The sequence below is a fragment of the Oncorhynchus clarkii genome, chromosome 17 (assembly GCF_045791955.1).
Source record: "Oncorhynchus clarkii lewisi isolate Uvic-CL-2024 chromosome 17, UVic_Ocla_1.0, whole genome shotgun sequence".
NCBI classification, from domain to species: Eukaryota; Metazoa; Chordata; class Actinopteri; order Salmoniformes; family Salmonidae; genus Oncorhynchus; species Oncorhynchus clarkii.
The window spans coordinates 8734229-8753744 of NC_092163.1; the positions used below are offsets into that span (position 1 = coordinate 8734229).

At 49.3% G+C, this 19516-nt stretch overlaps 1 protein-coding gene across 2 annotated transcripts in view; it reads right to left on the reverse strand.

Moving 5' to 3' along the window:
* LOC139370205 (tether containing UBX domain for GLUT4-like) overlaps positions 1 to 16477 on the reverse strand; it is a 37565-nt gene extending 21088 nt beyond the window's left edge. The window contains exons 1-9 of one of the 2 annotated variants that reach the window (XM_071109551.1): positions 16370 to 16477; positions 16097 to 16152; positions 15677 to 15791; positions 6967 to 7067; positions 3044 to 3101; positions 2599 to 2672; positions 1115 to 1676; positions 938 to 991; positions 575 to 714 (exon numbers count right to left, since the gene is read on the reverse strand). In XM_071109551.1, the coding sequence (XP_070965652.1) occupies positions 575 to 714; positions 938 to 991; positions 1115 to 1676; positions 2599 to 2672; positions 3044 to 3101; positions 6967 to 7067; positions 15677 to 15791; positions 16097 to 16152; positions 16370 to 16456 (1247 nt within the window). In that variant the 5' untranslated portion in view covers positions 16457 to 16477. The remainder of the gene's footprint in view (positions 1 to 574; positions 715 to 937; positions 992 to 1114; positions 1677 to 2598; positions 2673 to 3043; positions 3102 to 6966; positions 7068 to 15676; positions 15792 to 16096; positions 16153 to 16369) is intronic. The other variant, XM_071109550.1, reaches the window with a different exon arrangement.
* Between the last annotated feature and the right edge of the window lie 3039 nt (positions 16478 to 19516).

Below are 19516 nucleotides of genomic sequence, written 5' to 3' on the forward strand. Positions count from 1 at the left end.
CTCCTCTTCCTCAGTCTCTCCTCTTCCTCAGTCTCTCCTCTCTCTCAGTCTCTCCTCTCTCTCAGTCTCTCATCTCTCTCAGTCTCTCCTCTCTCTCAGTCTCTCCTCTCTCTCAGTCTCTCCTCTCTCTCAGTCTCTCCTCTCTCTCAGTCTCTCCTCTCTCTCAGTCTCTCCTCTCTCTCAGTCTCTCTCAGTCTCTCTCAGTCTATCCTCTCTCTGTCTCTCCTCTCTCTCAGTCTCTCCTCTCTCTCAGTCTCTCCTCTCTCTCAGTCTCTCCTCTCTCTCAGTCTCTCCTCTCTCTCAGTCTCTCCTCTCTCTCAGTCTCTCCTCTCTCAGTCTCTCCTCTCTCTCAGTCTCTCCTCTCTCTCAGTCTCTCCTCTCTCTCAGTCTCTCCTCTCTCTCAGTCTCTCCTCAGTCCCACCTCTCTCTCAGTCTCTCCTCTCTCTCAGTCTCTCCTCTCTCCTCAGTCTCTCCTCAGTCTCTCCTCTCTCCTCAGTCTCTCCTCTCTCCTCAGTCTCTCCTCTCTCCTCAGTCTCTCCTCTCTCCTCAGTCTCTCCTCTCTCCTCAGTCCCACCTCTCACTCTTCAGCTGAGCGAAGCGTTTGCGGATGTCGTCCACAGTCACCTCAAAGAACTCGTCTGGCAAGTCCTGTTCGTTGCCGTAGCGATGCGCCCCAGAGTCCATGTGGTAGATCAGGGGTTCCCTGTCCACCGGCTGTAGAGGAGACAGAGAGAGAGAGAGGTGAGGCATCTCAACGGCTGCAGACATGACAACAGTAGAAATGTGTATCTGTCTGACTAGGTTTCTACATAAACAATAGGGGAGACCCTCAACAGGCCTGAGTAAAAGACTGGGATTTCTCCATGGACGTGTTTCATTCAATTCATGACATGGTCTGTTAAGCCCATCAGAACAACATCAACCCCATCAACATTACCTGCAGAACCTCCTCTACCACGGCCCAGTCATCCTGTTTGGTACTGGCTTGGCGCTGAGAGATAGAAACAGAACATCTAGAACATACCATCTATCATTCATGTATCTATTCACATGTACTTGACTCTTATTAACAGAGTACATTGAGAAGACGTTGGGCTGGACCTACAGGTCTCACCTTGGCGTTGTTGTTGGGTTTAGATTTCTTGGCTTTGGGCGGCCCACCAACCATTGATGGTAGTGATGATGATGATGATGCTGCTCCTACACCGCTCACCCCCGGCCCCCCCAGCCTCTGACCCCCTCCAGAGAAAGGGATGAAGGGAGCGGAGGGAGGAGAGGGAGAGGAGGAGGAGGAAGGATGGACAGCGCACTGACCAGATGGTCCTGCCCTCTCTCCATCCCCCTCTTCCTCCCTCTTCACTCCCCCGAAGGGACTGCTTTTAGGCCGCATCGCAATTTGGGAGTTTGTAACCACTTCCGCTTCCTGTTTGCCAGGAAGTGTGCTGCCAGCGGCCGAGGGGACGTGGACTGGGGCATCCGCAGTCTCAACCGGCCTGTCAGGGCTCTCCTTTTTGATTGAAGGCAGCGCTGCACGCTCTGGTTGTGAGGGAGGCGGTCCGACGGGGGGTAAAGGGCGGGGCTTGGTTTCCTTGGCGACGGGATCTGTCGCCGTGGAAGCCGCCTCCATGCCGTCATCGTCTCCGTTGCCTGGCGATTTGGTCTTCTTCAGTAAAAACCTGTAGGACGGCAGAGAGGAATGACATCATCTACATTCTCATCACCACCACCCTTCACAATCAGTGGCAGTGCATTAATGTCTGCTGTAATGGTGAGGATATGGTGAGGATATGGTGAGGATATGGTGTGGACATGTTGAGGATATGGTGAGGATATGTTGAGGACATGGTGAGGATATGTTGTGGATATGGTGAGGATATGGTGAGGATATGTTGTGGATATGGTGAGGATATGGTGAGGATATGTTGTGGATATGGTGAGGATATGGTGAGGATATGTTGTGGATATGGTGAGGATATGGTGAGGATATGGTGAGGATATGTTGTGGATATGGTGAGGATATGGTGAGGATATGGTGAGGATATGGTGAGGATATGGTGAGGATATGGTGAGGATATGGTGAGGATATGGTGAGGATATGTTGTGGATATGGTGAGGATATGGTGAGGATATGGTGAGGATATGGTGAGGATATGTTGTGGATATGTTGAGGATATGGTGAGGATATGGTGAGGATATAGTGAGGATATGTTGTGGATATGTTGAGGATATGGTGAGGATATGGTGAGGATATGTTGTGGATATGGTGAGGATATGTTGTGGACATGTTGTGGACATGTTGTGGATATGGTGAGGATATGTTGTGGATATGGTGAGGATATGGTGAGGATATGTTGAGGATATGGTGAGGATATGTTGTGGATATGTTGAGGATATGGTGAGGATATGGTGAGGATATGGTGAGGATATGGTGAGGATATGTTGTGGATATGTTGAGGATATGTTGTGGATATGTTGTGGATATGTTGAGGATATGTTGAGGATATGTTGTGGATATGTTGAGGATATGTTGAGGATATGTTGAGGACATGTTGTGGACATGTTGTGGACATGTTGTGGACATGTTGTGGAGGAACCAACCTGACTATGGCACTTCCTCCTGTGAGTCCCAGAGACTTCAGACTGGCCTTCTTTAGAGCTGCCTCACCACTCACCTAAACACACCCCCCCGTATCAGTGTCCTCATTACACTCTGATCAACACCCCCCCCCCCCTGTATCAGTGTCCTCATCACACTCTGATCAACACCCCCCCCCCCCGTATCAGTGTCCTCATTACACTCTGATCAACACCCCACCCCCCACCCCCCCGTATCAGTGTCCTCATTACACTCTGATCAACACCCCCCCCCCCCCCCGTATCAGTGTCCTCATTACACTCTGATCAACACCCCACCCCCCACCCCCCCGTATCAGTGTCCTCATTACACTCTGATCAACACCCCCCCCCCCCCCCGTATCAGTGTCCTCATCACACTCTGATCAACACACACAGACAGATGGAGAGAGAGAAGGAGATACCATACCTCATCTCTCATGTAAACACAGACAGGAGTGGAACCTGATTCAGACAACTCAGATGCTCTGTAGAGAAGAAGAGAGAGAGAGAGGAGGAGGAGAAAAAAAAATAGGGATTCTGTGATTCAAAACAAACACACACCTGGGTGGTCTCACCTGTCTGGTGTTAAGTGAGTCTACGTGTGAGCAACTGTGTGTGTGTGTGTGTGGTGTGGTGTGTGTGTGGTGTGTGTGTGGTGTGTGTGTGGTGTGGTGTGTGTGTGGTGTGGTGTGTGTGTGGTGTGTGTGGTGTGGTGTGGTGTGTGGTGTGGTGTGTGTGTGGTGTGGTGTGTGTGTGGCGTGTGTGTGGTGTGTGTGTGTGTGGTGTGTGTGTGTGTGTGGTGTGTGTGTGTGTGGTGTGTGTGTGTGTGTGTGGTGTGTGGTGTGTGGTGTGTGTGTGGTGTGTGTGTGGTGTGGTGTGTGGTGTGGTGTGTGTGTGGTGTGTGTGTGGTGTGGTGTGGTGTGGTGTGTGTGTGGCGTGTGGTGTGTGTGGTGTGGTGTGTGTGTGTGGTGTGTGTGTGGTGTGGTGTGGTGTGTGGTGTGTGTGTGGTGTGTGGTGTGTGTGTGGTGTGTGGTGTGTGTGTGGTGTGTGTGTGTGTGGTGTGTGTGTGTGTGTGTGGTGTGTGTGTGTGGTGTGTGTGGTGTGTGGTGTGTGGTGTGTGTGTGTGTGTGGTGTGTGTGTGGTGTGTGTGGTGTGGTGTGGTGTGTGTGTGTGTGTGGTGTGTGTGTGTGGTGTGTGTGGTGTGTGGTGTGTGGTGTGTGGTGTGTGTGTGTGTGGTGTGTGTGTGTGGTGTGTTTGTCTCCATTAAAAACCACTGAACCATAACCGTATCATTGCAGGTCGTCTCCTAAACACAGTAACTTCTCCCTGGCTTGTTGTTCCCCCAGATTCCCGGGCGGAGCGGAGCCGACATTCATTCTGGAAGCTTCCGTGGCAAAGATTTAGTGATGATGTCATCACAGAGAAGACGAAAGGGGTGACGGACAGACAGCTGGTCTCAAAGAGAGTAGGGCCCTAGAAAATGTTATTGTTTTGCTTAATTCCGTTTACTTTCTTTCCTAAATTCTGTTTTCTCCGTGTTGCTTTTCCAGGTTTCCGATTTCAAAAACAACTACGTTGGATGTTCAGTCCACAACGAGGCTTAAACCACATCAGAAGACCACTTTTAAGGTCTGGGAAAATAGAACAAATGTAGATTTTTGGGTGTAGTTACCCTTTAATGCCAGTGATCAACAGGAAGAGACCGTTGTCCACTACACTAAGAGACCGCTGTCCACTACACTAAGAGACCGCTGTCCACTACACTAAGAGACCGCTGTCCACTACACTAAGAGACCGCTGTCCACTACACTGAGAGACCGCTGTCCACTACACTGAGAGACCGCTGTCCACTACACTGAGAGACCGCTGTCCACTACACTGAGAGACCGCTGTCCACTACACTGAGAGACCGCTGTCCACTACACTAAGAGACAGTTGTCCACTACACTAAGAGACAGTTGTCCACTACACTAAGAGACAGTTGTCTACTATACTAAGAGACCGCTGTCCACTACAATAAGAGACAGTTGTCTACTATACTAAGAGACCGCTGTCCACTACACTAAGAGACAGTTGTCTACTATACTAAGAGACCGCTGTCCACTACACTACACTGAGAGACCGCTGTCCACTACACTAAGAGACAGTTGTCTACTACACTAAGAGACAGTTATCCACTACACTAAGAGACAGTTGTCCACTACACTAAGAGACCGCTGTCCACTGCACTAAGAGACCGCTGTCCACTGCACTAAGAGACCGCTGTCCACTGCACTAAGAGACCGCTGTCCACAACACTAAGAGACCGCTGTCCACTACACTAAGAGACCGCTGTCCACTACACTACACTAAGAGACCGCTGTCCACAACACTAAGAGACCGCTGTCCACTACACTAAGAGACCGCTGTCCACTGCACTAAGAGACAGTTGTCCACAGGCTGGGAGAGAGTAGAGAGCGGGTAGAGAGAGAGTAGAGAGCGGCTGGAGAGAGAGTAGAGAGCGGCTGGAGAGAGAGTAGAGAGCGGCTGGAGAGAGAGTAGAGAGCGGCTGGAGAGAGAGTAGAGAGCGGCTGGAGAGAGAGTAGAGAGCGGCTGGAGAGAGAGTAGAGAGCGGCTGGAGAGAGAGTAGAGAGCGGCTGGAGAGAGAGTAGAGAGCGGCTGGAGAGAGAGTAGAGAGCGGCTGGAGAGAGAGTAGAGAGCGGCTGGAGAGAGAGTAGAGCGGTTGGAGAGAGAGTAGAGAGGTTGGAGAGAGAGTAGAGAGGTTGGAGAGTAGAGAGCGGCTGGAGAGAGAGTAGAGAGCGGCTGGAGAGAGAGTGGAGCGGCTGGAGAGAGAGTAGAGCGGTTGGAGAGAGTAGAGCGGTTGGAGAGAGCAGAGCGGTTGGAGAGAGTAGAGCGGGTGGAGAGAGTAGAGAGCGGTTGGAGAGAGTAGAGAGCGGTTGGAGAGAGAGTAGAGAGCGGTTGGAGAGAGAGTAGAGAGCGGTTGGAGAGTAGAGAGCGGTTGGAGAGAGAGTAGAGAGGTTGGAGAGTAGAGAGCGGCTGGAGAGAGAGTAGAGGTTGGAGAGAGAGTAGAGCGGTTGGAGAGAGAGTAGAGCGGTTGGAGAGAGAGTAGAGCGGTTGGAGAGAGAGTAGAGAGGTTGGAGAGTAGAGAGCGGCTGGAGAGAGAGTAGAGAGCGGCTGGAGAGAGAGTGGAGCGGTTGGAGAGAGAGTGGAGCGGTTGGAGAGAGAGTAGAGAGCGGCTGGAGAGAGAGTGGAGAGGTTGGAGAGAGTAGAGAGGTTGGAGAGAGTAGTGCGGTTGGAGAGAGTAGTGCGGTTGGAGAGAGTAGAGCGGTTGGAGAGAGTAGAGCGGTTGGAGAGAGTAGAGCGGTTGGAGAGAGTAGAGCGGTTGGAGAGAGTAGAGCGGTTGGAGAGAGTAGAGAGCGGTTGGAGAGAGTAGAGAGCGGAGAGAGAGTAGAGAGCGGTTGGAGAGAGTAGAGAGCGGAGAGAGAGTAGAGAGCGGTTGGAGAGAGAGTAGAGAGGTTGGAGAGTAGAGAGCGGCTGAAGAGAGAGTAGAGAGCGGCTGGAGAGAGAGTAGAGCGGTTGGAGAGAGAGTAGAGCGGTTGGAGAGAGAGTAGAGCGGTTGGAGAGAGAGTAGAGCGGTTGGAGAGAGAGTAGAGGTTGGAGAGAGTAGAGCGGTTGGAGAGAGTAGAGAGCGGTTGGAGAGAGAGTAGAGAGCGGCTGGAGAGAGAAGAGAGGTTGGAGAGAGTAGTGCAGTTGGAGAGAGTAGTGCAGTTGGAGAGAGTAGAGCGGTTGGAGAGAGTAGAGAGCGGTTGGAGAGAGTAGAGAGCGGAGAGAGAGTAGAGAGCGGAGAGAGAGTAGAGAGCGGTTGGAGAGAGAGTAGAGAGGTTGGAGAGTAGAGAGCGGCTGGAGAGAGAGTAGAGAGCGGCTGGAGAGAGAGTAGAGCGGTTGGAGAAAGAGTAGATCGGTTGGAGAGAGAGTAGATCGGTTGGAGAGAGAGTAGATCGGTTGGAGAGAGAGTAGATCGGTTGGAGAGAGAGTAGATCGGTTGGAGAGAGAGTAGAGCGGCTGGAGAGAGTAGAGCGGCTGGAGAGAGTAGAGCGGTTGGAGAGAGAGTAGAGGTTGGGGGTGAGGAGAAAGAAAACAGGGGAGAAAAAAGGAGAGGAGGAGGAGAGCAGGAGGGGAGAGGGGTTGTTGTAACTTGGCATACTCCTGGTCTGCGACTCTTTGATCGCAGTGTTCAGCACTCACTCATAAAAATAACAAACCTCTGGTCTTGGCAGGCAGGCAGGCAGGCAGGCGAGCACACGCACACACACTGCACTTGGGCGATCAGTGACAACCCTACCAACCTACCTGGTCTGGGGAAAGTGTGTGAGCAGCTCCCATAGTGTCTGTCCACTGGAGAAAGTACCCTGGAGTCTGGTACCATCTTCCATCTGCAGGGCAATACGCACCTGAGGAACACACACAGAATACAACACACTGTTTTACAACACACACAGAAACAGAACACACTGTTCTAGAACACACACAGAAACAGAACACACAGAAACAGAACATACCGTTATAGAACACACACAGAAACAGAACACACAGAAACAGAACATACCGTTATAGAACACAGACAACTCATTTACAAAACCCACACACCGCATCTAGAGAACACACACACACACACCGCATCTAGAGAACACACACACACACACACACACACACACACACACACACACCGCATCTAGAGAACACACACACACACACACACACACACACACCGCATCTAGAGAACACACACACACACACACACACACACACACCGCATCTAGAGAACACACACACACACACACACACACACACACACACACACACACACACACACACACACACACACACACACACACACACACACACACACCGCATCTAGAGAACACACACACACACACACACACACACACACCGCATCTAGAGAACACACACACACACACACACACACACACACCGCATCTAGAGAACACACACACCGCATCTAGAGAACACACACACCGCATCTAGAGAACACACACACACCGCATCTAGAGAACACACACACACACCGCATCTAGAGAACACACACACCGCATCTAGAGAACACACACACACACACACCGCATCTAGAGAACACACACACCGCATCTAGAGAACACACACACACACCGCATCTAGAGAACACACACACACACACCGCATCTAGAGAACACACACACACACCGCATCTAGAGAACACACACACACACCGCATCTAGAGAACACACACACACCGCATCTAGAGAACACACACACACACACCGCATCTAGAGAACACACACACCGCATCTAGAGAACACACACACACACACACACCGCATCTAGAGAACACACACCAACACAGTGTGAGCTGAGGTAGCCTATCACTAAACACACATCTAATACAAAACACATCTAGGGAGCACACACACACACTCATCTTGGGAACACACACACACCACATATAGGGAACACACACACTCATCTAGGGAACACACACACACACTCATCTAGGGAACACACACACACACTCATCTAGGGAACACACACACACTCATCTAGGGAACACACACACACACACACACTCATCTAGGGAACACACACACACACACACACACACACTCATCTAGGGAACACACACACACACACCCATCTAGGGAACACACACACACACACATCTAGGGAACACACACACACACACACACACACACATCTAGGGAACACACACACACACACACACCCATCTAGGGAACACACACACACACACACCCATCTAGGGAACACACACACACACACACACCCATCTAGGGAACACACACACACACACACCCATCTAGGGAACACACACACACACACACACACCCATCTAGGGAACACACACACACACACACATCTAGGGAAAACACACACACACACACACACACATCTAGGGAACACACACACACTCATCTAGGGAACACACACACTCATCTAGGGAACACACACACTCATCTAGGGAACACACACACACACACACACATCTAGGGAACACACACACACACACATCTAGGGAACACACACACACACACACATCTAGGGAACACACACACACACACACACATCTAGGGAACACACACACACACACACATCTAGGGAACACACACACACACTCATCTAGGGAACACACACACACACTCATCTAGGGAACACACACACACACACACACACACACACACACCTAGGGAACACACACAGAGCCAGAATTCCTATTCAGAGCTATTAGTCACCCAGAGAACTACAGCCATGATCACAGAGATGATTATCCTGAATAGAGTTTATAACACAACACGGGCACAGCTTCAAACACTCCTCTACCTGCACTCCCCCTGACACACGGCCATGTTGTTACTGTTTACCAAGCAGGCTTTCATCGTCTGCCACATCTAGACTCCCTGTAACATGGAAATAATCCACAAAGACCTAACAACTCATTACATAAACACGTTATTTCACTAAACACATTCTGGGAGAAGGATCAGACATGAACCACATTCACACAGCTGTTAAATGCACTGTAACGTAAACAAACAGCCGATGTCAATCAATCCATCACATTTTATATATAAAGCCATTTCTACATCAGCTGATGTCACAAAGTGTTTATACAGAAACTCAGACTAAAACCCCAAACAGGAAGATGCAGATGTAGAAGCATGGTGGCTAGGAAAAACTCCCTAGAAAGGCAGGAACCTAGAAAAAAACCTAGAGAGGAACCAGACTCTGAGAGGTCAGTCCTCTTCTGGCTGTGCCGGGTGGAGATTATAACAGAACATGGCCAGATTGTTCTTCACTATGTTGTGATGTCTGACTGTCTATGGTGGTGTGGAACGTAAACACTACATGTATGTTGGTAGCGTGTTCTCAGTGGGTGGGAGGTCACTTGACACATGTTGATGACACGGGTGCTGTCAGAGGATTGATGATGTCATTAAGAAAGGACCTGACCTCTTCTCAGAACCCCAGTGGAAACAGCAGACGTCATCCCAGATGGATGATGACCCATGTTAACTTAACCCAGACCCGGCCAGTTGTTTACCTATCACTCACTGTGGTGACTAGCTAACATGGAAAACATGTTTCCCCCAGAGAGGGGTTAGCTAGTCACCACAGAGAGTTCACATGTTTCCCCCAGAGAGGGGTTAGCTAGTCACCACAGAGAGTTCACATGTTTCCCCCAGGACACCGGCAGAGTTCAAAAGGATGAAGAAAATGTGTTTTTAACAACTAACCATTTGTAAAAATAGAAACAGGGGAAATATGTTGGATGAGAACTGAGTCAGAACGAGGGACAGAGAGACAGAGTGGGTCTATAAACAGAGGGGTAGAGAGAGTGGTATATAAACAGAGGGGTAGAGAGAGTGGTATATAAACAGAGGGGTAGACAGAGTGGGTCTATAAACAGAGGGGTAGAGAGAGTGTTTATATACCCGAGGCGTAGAGAGAGGGGTATATAAACAGAGGGGTATATAAACAGAGGGGTATATAAACAGAGGGGTATATAAACAGAGGGGTAGAGAGAGGGGTATATAAAGAGAGGGGTATATAAAAAGAGGGGTATATAAAGAGAGGGGTAGAGAGAGGGGTATATAAACAGAGGGGTATATAAACAGAGGGGTAGAGAGAGGGGTATATAAAGAGAGGGGTATATAAACAGAGGGGTAGAGAGAGGGGTATATAAAGAGAGGGGTAGAGAGAGGGGTATATAAACAGAGGGGTATATAAACAGAGGGGTAGAGAGAGGGGTATATAAAGAGAGGGGTAGAGAGAGGGGTATATAAACAGAGGGGTATATAAACAGAGGGGTAGAGAGAGGGGTATATAAACAGAGGGGTATATAAACAGAGGGGTAGAGAGAGGGGTATATAAACAGAGGGGTATATAAACAGAAGGGTAGAGAGAGGGCTATATAAACAGAGGGGTATATAAACAGAGGGGTAGAGAGAGGGCTATATAAACAGAGGGGTATATAAACAGAGGGGTAGAGAGAGGGGTATATAAACAGAAGGGTAGAGAGAGGGATATATAAAGAGAGAAAAGAGAGAGGGGTATATAAACAGAGGGGTAGATAAACAGAGGGGTAGATAAACAGAGGGGTATATAAACAGAGGGGTAGAGAGAGGGCTATATAAACAGAGGGGTATATAAACAGAGGGGTAGAGAGAGGGGTATATAAACAGAAGGGTAGAGAGAGGGATATATAAAGAGAGAAAAGAGAGAGGGGTATATAAACAGAGGGGTAGATAAACAGAGGGGTAGATAAACAGAGGGGTATATAAACAGAGGGGTAGAGAGAGGGCTATATAAACAGAGGGGTAGAGAGAGGGCTATATAAACAGAGGGGTATATAAACAGAGGGGTAGAGAGAGGGGTATATAAACAGAGGGGTAGATAAACAGAGGGGTAGATAAACAGAGGGGTATATAAACAGAGGGGTAGATAAACAGAGGGGTAGAGAGAGGGCTATATAAACAGAGGGGTATATAAACAGAGGGGTATATAAACAGAGGGGTAGAGAAGGCGCTCGGCAATAAACAAATGGGGGCAAGAAATGTGAATTGTTTCTCTCAAGAAAAGGGTGCCATTGAAAGGAGTGATTACTGGGGTAGCAGTAAATGTAAAAGTTGACCAACTGAAGGGGAAGATTCCCGGTGTTTGTGATGCTCGTCGTTTGGTGCAACGCAGACAGGGTGTTGAGTCTTTGCCCGACAAAGTAATGTTAGGATTTGGCTTTTGTGCCGAATACATTACGTTGTTACAGGTGTCAAGCTTATGGGCACGTGGTGTGTAGGAGGAAGGTTCCTAGGTGTTCCTATGTGGCAGAGGTGTGTAGGAGGGAGGTTCCTAGGTGTTCCTATGTGGCAGCAGTGTGTAGGAGGGAGGTTCCTAGGTGTTCCTATGTGGCAGAGGTGTGTAGGAGGGAGGTTCCTAGGTGTTCCTATGTGGCAGAGGTGTGTAGGAGGAGGGAGGTTCCTAGGTGTTCCTATGTGGCAGCCGTGTGTAGGAGAGAGGTTCCTAGGTGTTCCTATGTGGCAGAGGTGTGTAGGAGGAGGGAGGTTCCTAGGTGTTCCTATGTGGCAGCAGTGTGTAGGAGGGAGGTTCCTAGGTGTTCCTATGTGGCAGAGGTGTGTAGGAGGGAGGTTCCTATGTGGCAGAGGTGTGTAGGAGGGAGGTTCCTAGGTGTTCCTATGTGGCAGCAGTGTGTAGGAGGGAGGTTCCTAGGCGTTCCTATGTAGCAGAGGTGTGTAGGAGGAAGGTTCCTAGGTGTGAGAAGTGTGCAGAAGGGCATGACACAAAGGAATATGTAGCATTGGGGAAAGTAGTGGTGTGTCAATTGTAGGGGTGCCCATGGGGCTGGGGATCAGATGTCTCTTGAGAGAGGCAGGTTGAGGTTTCCATGGTTAGAGTAGTGCAGTAGTTGTCATATGCTGAGGCAGTGAGAAAGTAGAGGAAGATGGGTCAAGGGATCCTGAGAGGAGTGGTGTGAGTAGTAGATCTGTACCAGTACAGAGGGAGGGATCCTGAGAGGAGTGGTGTGAGTAGTAGATCTGTACCAGTACAGAGGGAGGGATACTGAGAGGAGTGGTGTGAGTAGTAGATCTGTACCTGTACAGAGGGAGGGATACTGAGAGGAGTGGTGTGAGTAGTAGATCTGTACCAGTACAGAGGGAGGGATACTGAGAGGAGGGGTGTTAGTAGTAGATCTGTACCAGTACAGAGGGAGGGATACTGTGAGGAGGGGTGTTAGTAGTAGATCTGTACCAGTACAGAGGGAGGGGTCCTGAGAGGAGTGGTGTGAGTAGTAGATCTGTACCAGTACAGAGGGAGGGATACTGAGAGGAGGGGTGTTAGTAGTAGATCTGTACCAGTACAGAGGGAGGGATACTGAGAGGAGGGGTGTTAGTAGTAGATCTGTACCAGTACAGAGGGAGGGATCCTGAGAGGAGGGGTGTGAGTAGTAGATCTGTACCTGTACAGAGGGAGGGATCCTGAGAGGAGTGGTGTGAGTAGTAGATCTGTACCAGTACAGAGGGAGGGATCCTGAGAGGAGGGGTGTTAGTAGTAGATCTGTACCAGTACAGAGGGAGGGATACTGAGAGGAGGGGTGTTAGTAGTAGATCTGTACCAGTACAGAGGGAGGGATCCTGAGAGGACTGGTGTGAGTAGTAGATCTGTACCTGTACAGAGGGAGGGATCCTGAGAGGAGTGGTGTGAGTAGTAGATCTGTACCAGTACAGAGGGAGGGATACTGAGAGGAGGGGTGTTAGTAGTAGATCTGTACCAGTACAGAGGGAGGGATACTGAGAGGAGGGGTGTTAGTAGTAGATCTGTACCAGTACAGAGGGAGGGATCCTGAGAGGAGGGGTGTGAGTAGTAGATCTGTACCTGTACAGAGGGAGGGATCCTGAGAGGAGTGGTGTGAGTAGTAGATCTGTACCAGTACAGAGGGAGGGATCCTGAGAGGAGTGGTGTGAGTAGTAGATCTGTACCAGTACAGAGGGAGGGATACTGAGAGGAGGGGTGTGAGTAGTAGATCTGTACCTGTACAGAGGGAGGGATCCTGAGAGGAGTGGTGTGAGTAGTAGATCTGTACCAGAACAGAGGGAGGGATCCTGGGAGGAGTGGTGTGAGTAGTAGATCTGTACCAGAACCGAGGGAGGGATCCTGAGAGGAGTGGTGTGAGTAGTAGATCTGTACCAGAACAGAGGGAGGGATCCTGAGAGGAGTGGTGTGAGTAGTAGATCTGTACCAGTACAGAGGGAGGGATCCTGAGAGGAGTGGTGTGAGTAGTAGATCTGTACCAGAACCGAGGGAGGGATCCTGAGAGGAGTGGTGTGAGTAGTAGATCTGTACCAGTACAGAGGGAGGGATCCTGAGAGGAGTGGTGTGAGTAGTAGATCTGTACCAGTACAGAGGGAGGGATACTGAGAGGAGGGGTGTGAGTAGTAGATCTGTACCAGAACAGAGGGAGGGATCCTGAGAGGAGGGGTGTGAGTAGTAGATCTGTACCAGAACAGAGGGAGGGATACTGAGAGGAGGGGTGTGAGTAGTAGATCTGTACCAGTACAGAGGGAGGGGTCCTGAGAGGAGTGGTGTGAGTAGTAGATCTGTACCAGAACAGAGGGAGGGGTCCTGAGAGGAGTGGTGTGAGTAGTAGATCTGTATCAGTACAGAGGGAGGGATCCTGAGAGGAGTGGTGTGAGTAGTAGATCTGTACCAGAACAGAGGGAGGGATCCTGGGAGGAGTGGTGTGAGTAGTAGATCTGTACCAGAACAGAGGGAGGGATCCTGAGAGGAGTGGTGTGAGTAGTAGATCTGTACCTGTACAGAGGGAGGGATCCTGAGAGGAGTGGTGTGAGTAGTAGATCTGTACCAGAACAGAGGGAGGGATCCTGAGAGGAGTGGTGTGAGTAGTAGATCTGTACCAGAACAGAGGGAGGGATCCTGAGAGGAGTGGTGTGAGTAGTAGATCTGTACCTGTACAGAGGGAGGGATACTGAGAGGAGTGGTGTGAGTAGTAGATCTGTACCAGAACAGAGGGAGGGATCCTGGGAGGAGTGGTGTGAGTAGTAGATCTGTACCAGAACAGAGGGAGGGATCCTGAGAGGAGTGGTGTGAGTAGTAGATCTGTACCTGTACAGAGGGAGGGATCCTGAGAGGAGTGGTGTGAGTAGTAGATCTGTACCAGTACAGAGGGAGGGATACTGAGAGGAGTGGTAGATGTGTACCAGTACAGAGGGAGGAGTGATGTGAGTAGTAGATCTGTACCTGTACAGAGGGAGGGATCCTGAGAGGAGTGGTGTGAGTAGTAGATCTGTACCAGTACAGAGGGAGGGATCCTGAGAGGAGTGGTGTGAGTAGTAGATCTGTACCTGTACAGAGGGAGGGATCCTGAGAGGAGTGGTGTGAGTAGTAGATCTGTACCAGTACAGAGGGAGGGATCCTGAGAGGAGTGGTGTGAGTAGTAGATCTGTACCTGTACAGAGGGAGGGATCCTGAGAGGAGTGGTGTGAGTAGTAGATCTGTACCAGTACAGAGGGAGGAGTCCTGAGAGGAGTGGTGTGAGTAGTAGATCTGTACCAGTACAGAGGGAGGGATCCTGAGAGGACTGGTGTGAGTAGTAGATCTGTACCAGTACAGAGGGAGGGATCCTGAGAGGACTGGTGTGAGTAGTAGATCTGTACCAGAACAGAGGGAGGGATACTGGGAGGAGTGGTGTGAGTAGTAGATCTGTACCAGTACAGAGGGAGGGATACTGGGAGGAGTGGTGTGAGTAGTAGATCTGTACCTGTACAGAGGGAGGGATCCTGAGAGGAGGGGTGTGAGTATTAGATCTGTACCAGTACAGAGGGAGGGATCCTGAGAGGAGTGGTAGATGTGTACCAGTACAGAGGGAGGGATCCTGAGAGGAGTGGTAGATGTGTACCAGTACAGAGGGAGGGATCCCTCTGTAGAGGGTAGAGGGTAGAGAGGGTAGAGAAGGAGAGAGACAGAGGTATATAAAGAGAGGGTAGAGAAGGAGAGAGACAGAGGTATATAAAGAGAGAGGGTAGAGAAGGAGAGAGACAGAGGTATATAAAGAGAGAGGGTAGAGAAGGAGAGAGACAGAGGTATATAAAGAGAGAGGGTAGAGAAGGAGAGACAGAGGTATATAAAGAGAGAGGGTAGAGAAGGAGAGACAGAGGTATATAAAGAGAGAGGGTAGAGAAGGAGAGAGACAGAGGTATATAAAGAGAGAGGGTAGAGAAGGAGAGAGACAGAGGTATATAAAGAGAGAGGGTAGAGAAGGAGAGAGACAGAGGTATATAAAGAGAGAGGGGGTGGAGAGACAGGTACTCTGACAGCCAAAGGGGCAACATGGAACATTTTATCAAATGCAACAGTAATGTTGTTATGACCATAATGAAGCAGAAGTAGCAGAATGGATGCTGTTTCCTGGACATGGTGAAGTCATGCTGCACGCCACACACACACTAGTTTCACCCACCGGGCTGTCGGTCCCTGTCTGTTTCCGGGTGCTGGTCACCACCTCCAGCTTGGCATTGTTTGGCACGCTGGCAAACCTCCACTGGAGCGACAGGTCCAGAACGTTCCTCTGAAATCTGTCAAAGGGATGGATGAATAGAGAGGGAGGGATGAGGCTTTAGTGAAAGAGCAGTGTCCTGAGCCCCGTATACAAAGGGCGTGGACAGAGGGCACACACGACTAGCCATCCCTCCCCTTCCACTCAATCACAGCTTCATCATAGTTCAGTTTGATGATTTGGGTACCACTACAAAACATCCACGGAAAATGTAGTAAAGAGGATATCTAGCTAGTCTTTCAGTTCACAGAGCTAGCCAGCTAACGTTAGCACGTCTAGAGACCAAGGTAGCTAGCTAGGCTAACAACAAAGCTCTCAACTCACTTTAAACCGTGGTCGTCAGGATTAATTCCATGTTTCTTGCAGACGTCTTCGAGGACCTAAATACAAAGTATTGGTTATCTATCAGCTAAACAAGTTAACTAGCAAAGCAACTTACTTTGTGCAGACAAAGAGAGAAAAACGAGCAGGCTAAACTGAACAGTCATTGTTCAGCCGACATGAAAAGATCACTCTCGTTTTCATAACCTAGAAAAGGGAGACAATTATTTTAAACGCAGACTGGGAGAGCAGGAAATCAGCTTTATTACTACCTACCTGTAGCAAAGGTGTGTTTGGCGAGATTTTTACGGTTTGTCTTCTTCCATTGGGAGTCAGAACTGTCACTGTTGTGCTGGCCGCCATTGTGGTGTGACGTCCAGTTGTTTGTTTGAAAAAACTTTATTGACACAATTGTCTTTATGGCCCACTGTGGTAGCATCAGCGTGTGTGTGACTATCTGTACCTATGTGTGATATGGTATTGTGTTAAAGGGGACACCAAGTGTGTGGTGATGGTGTGTTCCATTCTATTCGTGTGTGTTCCATTCTATTCGTGTCTGCTCTGTAGCAGAGGGGGAGAGAGGTTGGTGGCAGGGGGAGGCAGATGAGAGAGAGATGGAGGGGAGGTAGGAGGAGGGTTTAAGAGTGCTGAACATTTTTCAGATGCCTTCCTGGACTCATGGTGACTGGTGCTTTGATCTAGACATTCTGGTATGGTACACACACTCAAATCAAATCAAATCAAATTTTATTTGTCACATACACATGGTTAGCAGATGTTAATGCGAGTGTAGCGAAATGCTTGTGCTTCTAGTTCCGACAATGCAGTAATAACCAACAAGTAATCTAACTAACAATTCAAAAACTACTGTCTTGTACACAGTGTAAGGGGATAAAGAATATGTACATAAGGATATATGAATGAGTGATGGTACAGAGCAGCATAGGCAAGATACAGTAGATGGTATCGAGTACAGTATGTACAAATGAGATGAGTATGTAAACAAAGTGGCATAGTTTAAAGTGGCTAGTGATACATGTATTACATAAAGATGCAGTAGATGATATAGAGTACAGTATATACGTATACATATGAGATGAATAATGTAGGGTATGTAAACATTATATTAGGTAGCATTGTTTAAAGTGGCTAGTGATATATTTACATCATTTCCCATCAATTCCCATTATTAAAGTGGCTGGAGTTGAGTCAGTGTGTTGGCAGCAGCCACTCAATGTTAGTGGTGGCTGTTTAACGGTCTGATGGCCTTGAGATAGAAGCTGTTTTTCAGTCTCTCGGTCCCAGCTTTGATGCACTCATACGCTCTCTTACACACACACACACACACACACACACACACACACACACACACACACACACACACACACACACACACACACACACACACACACACACACACACACACACACACACACACACACACACACACACACACACACCCCAAGGAGTTCTAATTACTTCCAACTGCTCTCAGTCTTTAATGGGGGAGAGAAGGAGGAGGAGAGGAGACAGAACAGGGGAGAGGAGAGAAGGGGGAGGAGGAGGGGTGAGATAACAGGGGAGAGGAGTGGAGGAGAGAAGGAGGAGGAGGAGGAGGGGTAAGAGAACAGGGGAGGGGTGTGGAGGAGGGGTAAGAGACCAGGGGAGGGGTGTGGAGGAGAGAAGGAGGAGGAGGGGTAAGAGAACAGGGGAGAGGTGTGGAGAAGAGAAGGAGGAGGAAGGGTAAGAGAACAGGGGAGGGGTGTGGAGGAGAGAAGGAGGAGGAGGGGTGAGAGAACAGGGGAGAGGTGTGGGGTAGAGGAGGAGGGGTAAGAGAACAGGGGAGGGTGTGGAGAAGAGAAGGAGGAGGAGGGGTAAGAGAACAGGGATGGGTGTGGAGGAGAGGAGGAGGGGTGAGAGAACAGGGGAGGGGTGTGGAGGAGAGGAGGAGGAGGGGTGAGAGAACAGGGGAGAGGTGTGGAGGAGAGAAGGAGGAGGAGGGGTGAGAGAACAGGGGAGGGGTGTGGAGGAGAGAAGGAGGAGGAGGGGTGAGAGAACAGGGGAGAGGTGTGGAGGAGGGGTGAGATAACAGGGGAGAGGTGTGGAGGAGAGAAGGAGAGAAGGAGGAGGAGGGGTGAGAGAACAGGGGAGAGGTGTGGAGGAGGGGTGAGATAACAGGGGAGAGGTGTGGAGGAGAGAAGGAGGATGAGGGGTGAGAGAACAGGGGAGAGGTGTGGAGGAGAGAAGGAGGAGGAGGGGTGAGATAACTGGGGAGAGGTGTGGAGGAGAGAAAGAGGAGGCGCAGGGGTAGGAGGTCTGCAGTCTGTACACACCTGCTGTGGAGGGCGAGTGGTATTCAGGTGGGAGGAGTGTTTTTTCAGTAGGATGATTGTGGGTATTTCAGAGGGTCACGTGTCTCAGAGCCCTCCTGTTCAGTTTGGATTAACTTCAAACACATAAGTTGGAGTTCGGTACATGTATGACCCTGGGTCACATTCATTAGTGCACACTCTAGCAAGATGTTTTGCAACAGAAAATAAAAACATGCGTTTCTTATTGGACAAGTTCAGGTCATTACTCCCTGTTTCGGCCTATTTGCTTCCTAGTGAATACGACCCTGTTATGGTATGTTCCAGGTATAGAACCTGCTGCTGCTGTGAGTTCCTGGAGGAAACCCCTGCGAGGAAACGCTTCCTGTCTGGCTTGCTTCTGCTTCAAACACCTGTATTGGTCTTGTTCATTAGGGCAACGGACCATGTTTTTAAATGCTCTTCAACCGATTAACTCAAATGAATGTCTTATTGGGCAAGTCCAGGAAGTCACTCCTTGTTTCAGTCCGAACCTCCTTGGTTCTGGTGACAGACGGTCACAGGGTTTCATAGTGCTCTGGTCAAAAGTAGCGCCCTACAGTATATAGGAGTATGGTTCCATTTGGGACATGACTACAATGTGATTACAGTTACACCGATCTCCTCTAGGTGGCAGTGTTTACCAGTGAATGAGAGGATATGTCATTCACTTTCACTGGTTTTCTGCCTTCCTCGTTCCTATACAGGCTCAATATCATGGTCCATGCTGCTTGTTAGATCCCTGGCTACCCAGACTCCTTGCTACGCCACGCCAACGGAAAAGGGAAGGGGGATACCTAGTCAGTTGTACAACTGAATGCATTCAACTGAAATGTGTCTTCAGCATTTAACCCCAACCCCTCTGGTCAGGTGACAGTGGAAGTGGAGAGGCTGGGGAACGAATAGTAATAATGAATAGTAATAATTAATAGTAATAATGAATAGTAATAATGGATAGTAATAATGGATAGTAATAATGGATAGTAATAATGGATAGTAATAATGAATAGTAATAATGGATAGTAATAATGAATAGTAATAATGAATAGTAGTAATGAATAGTAATAATGAATAG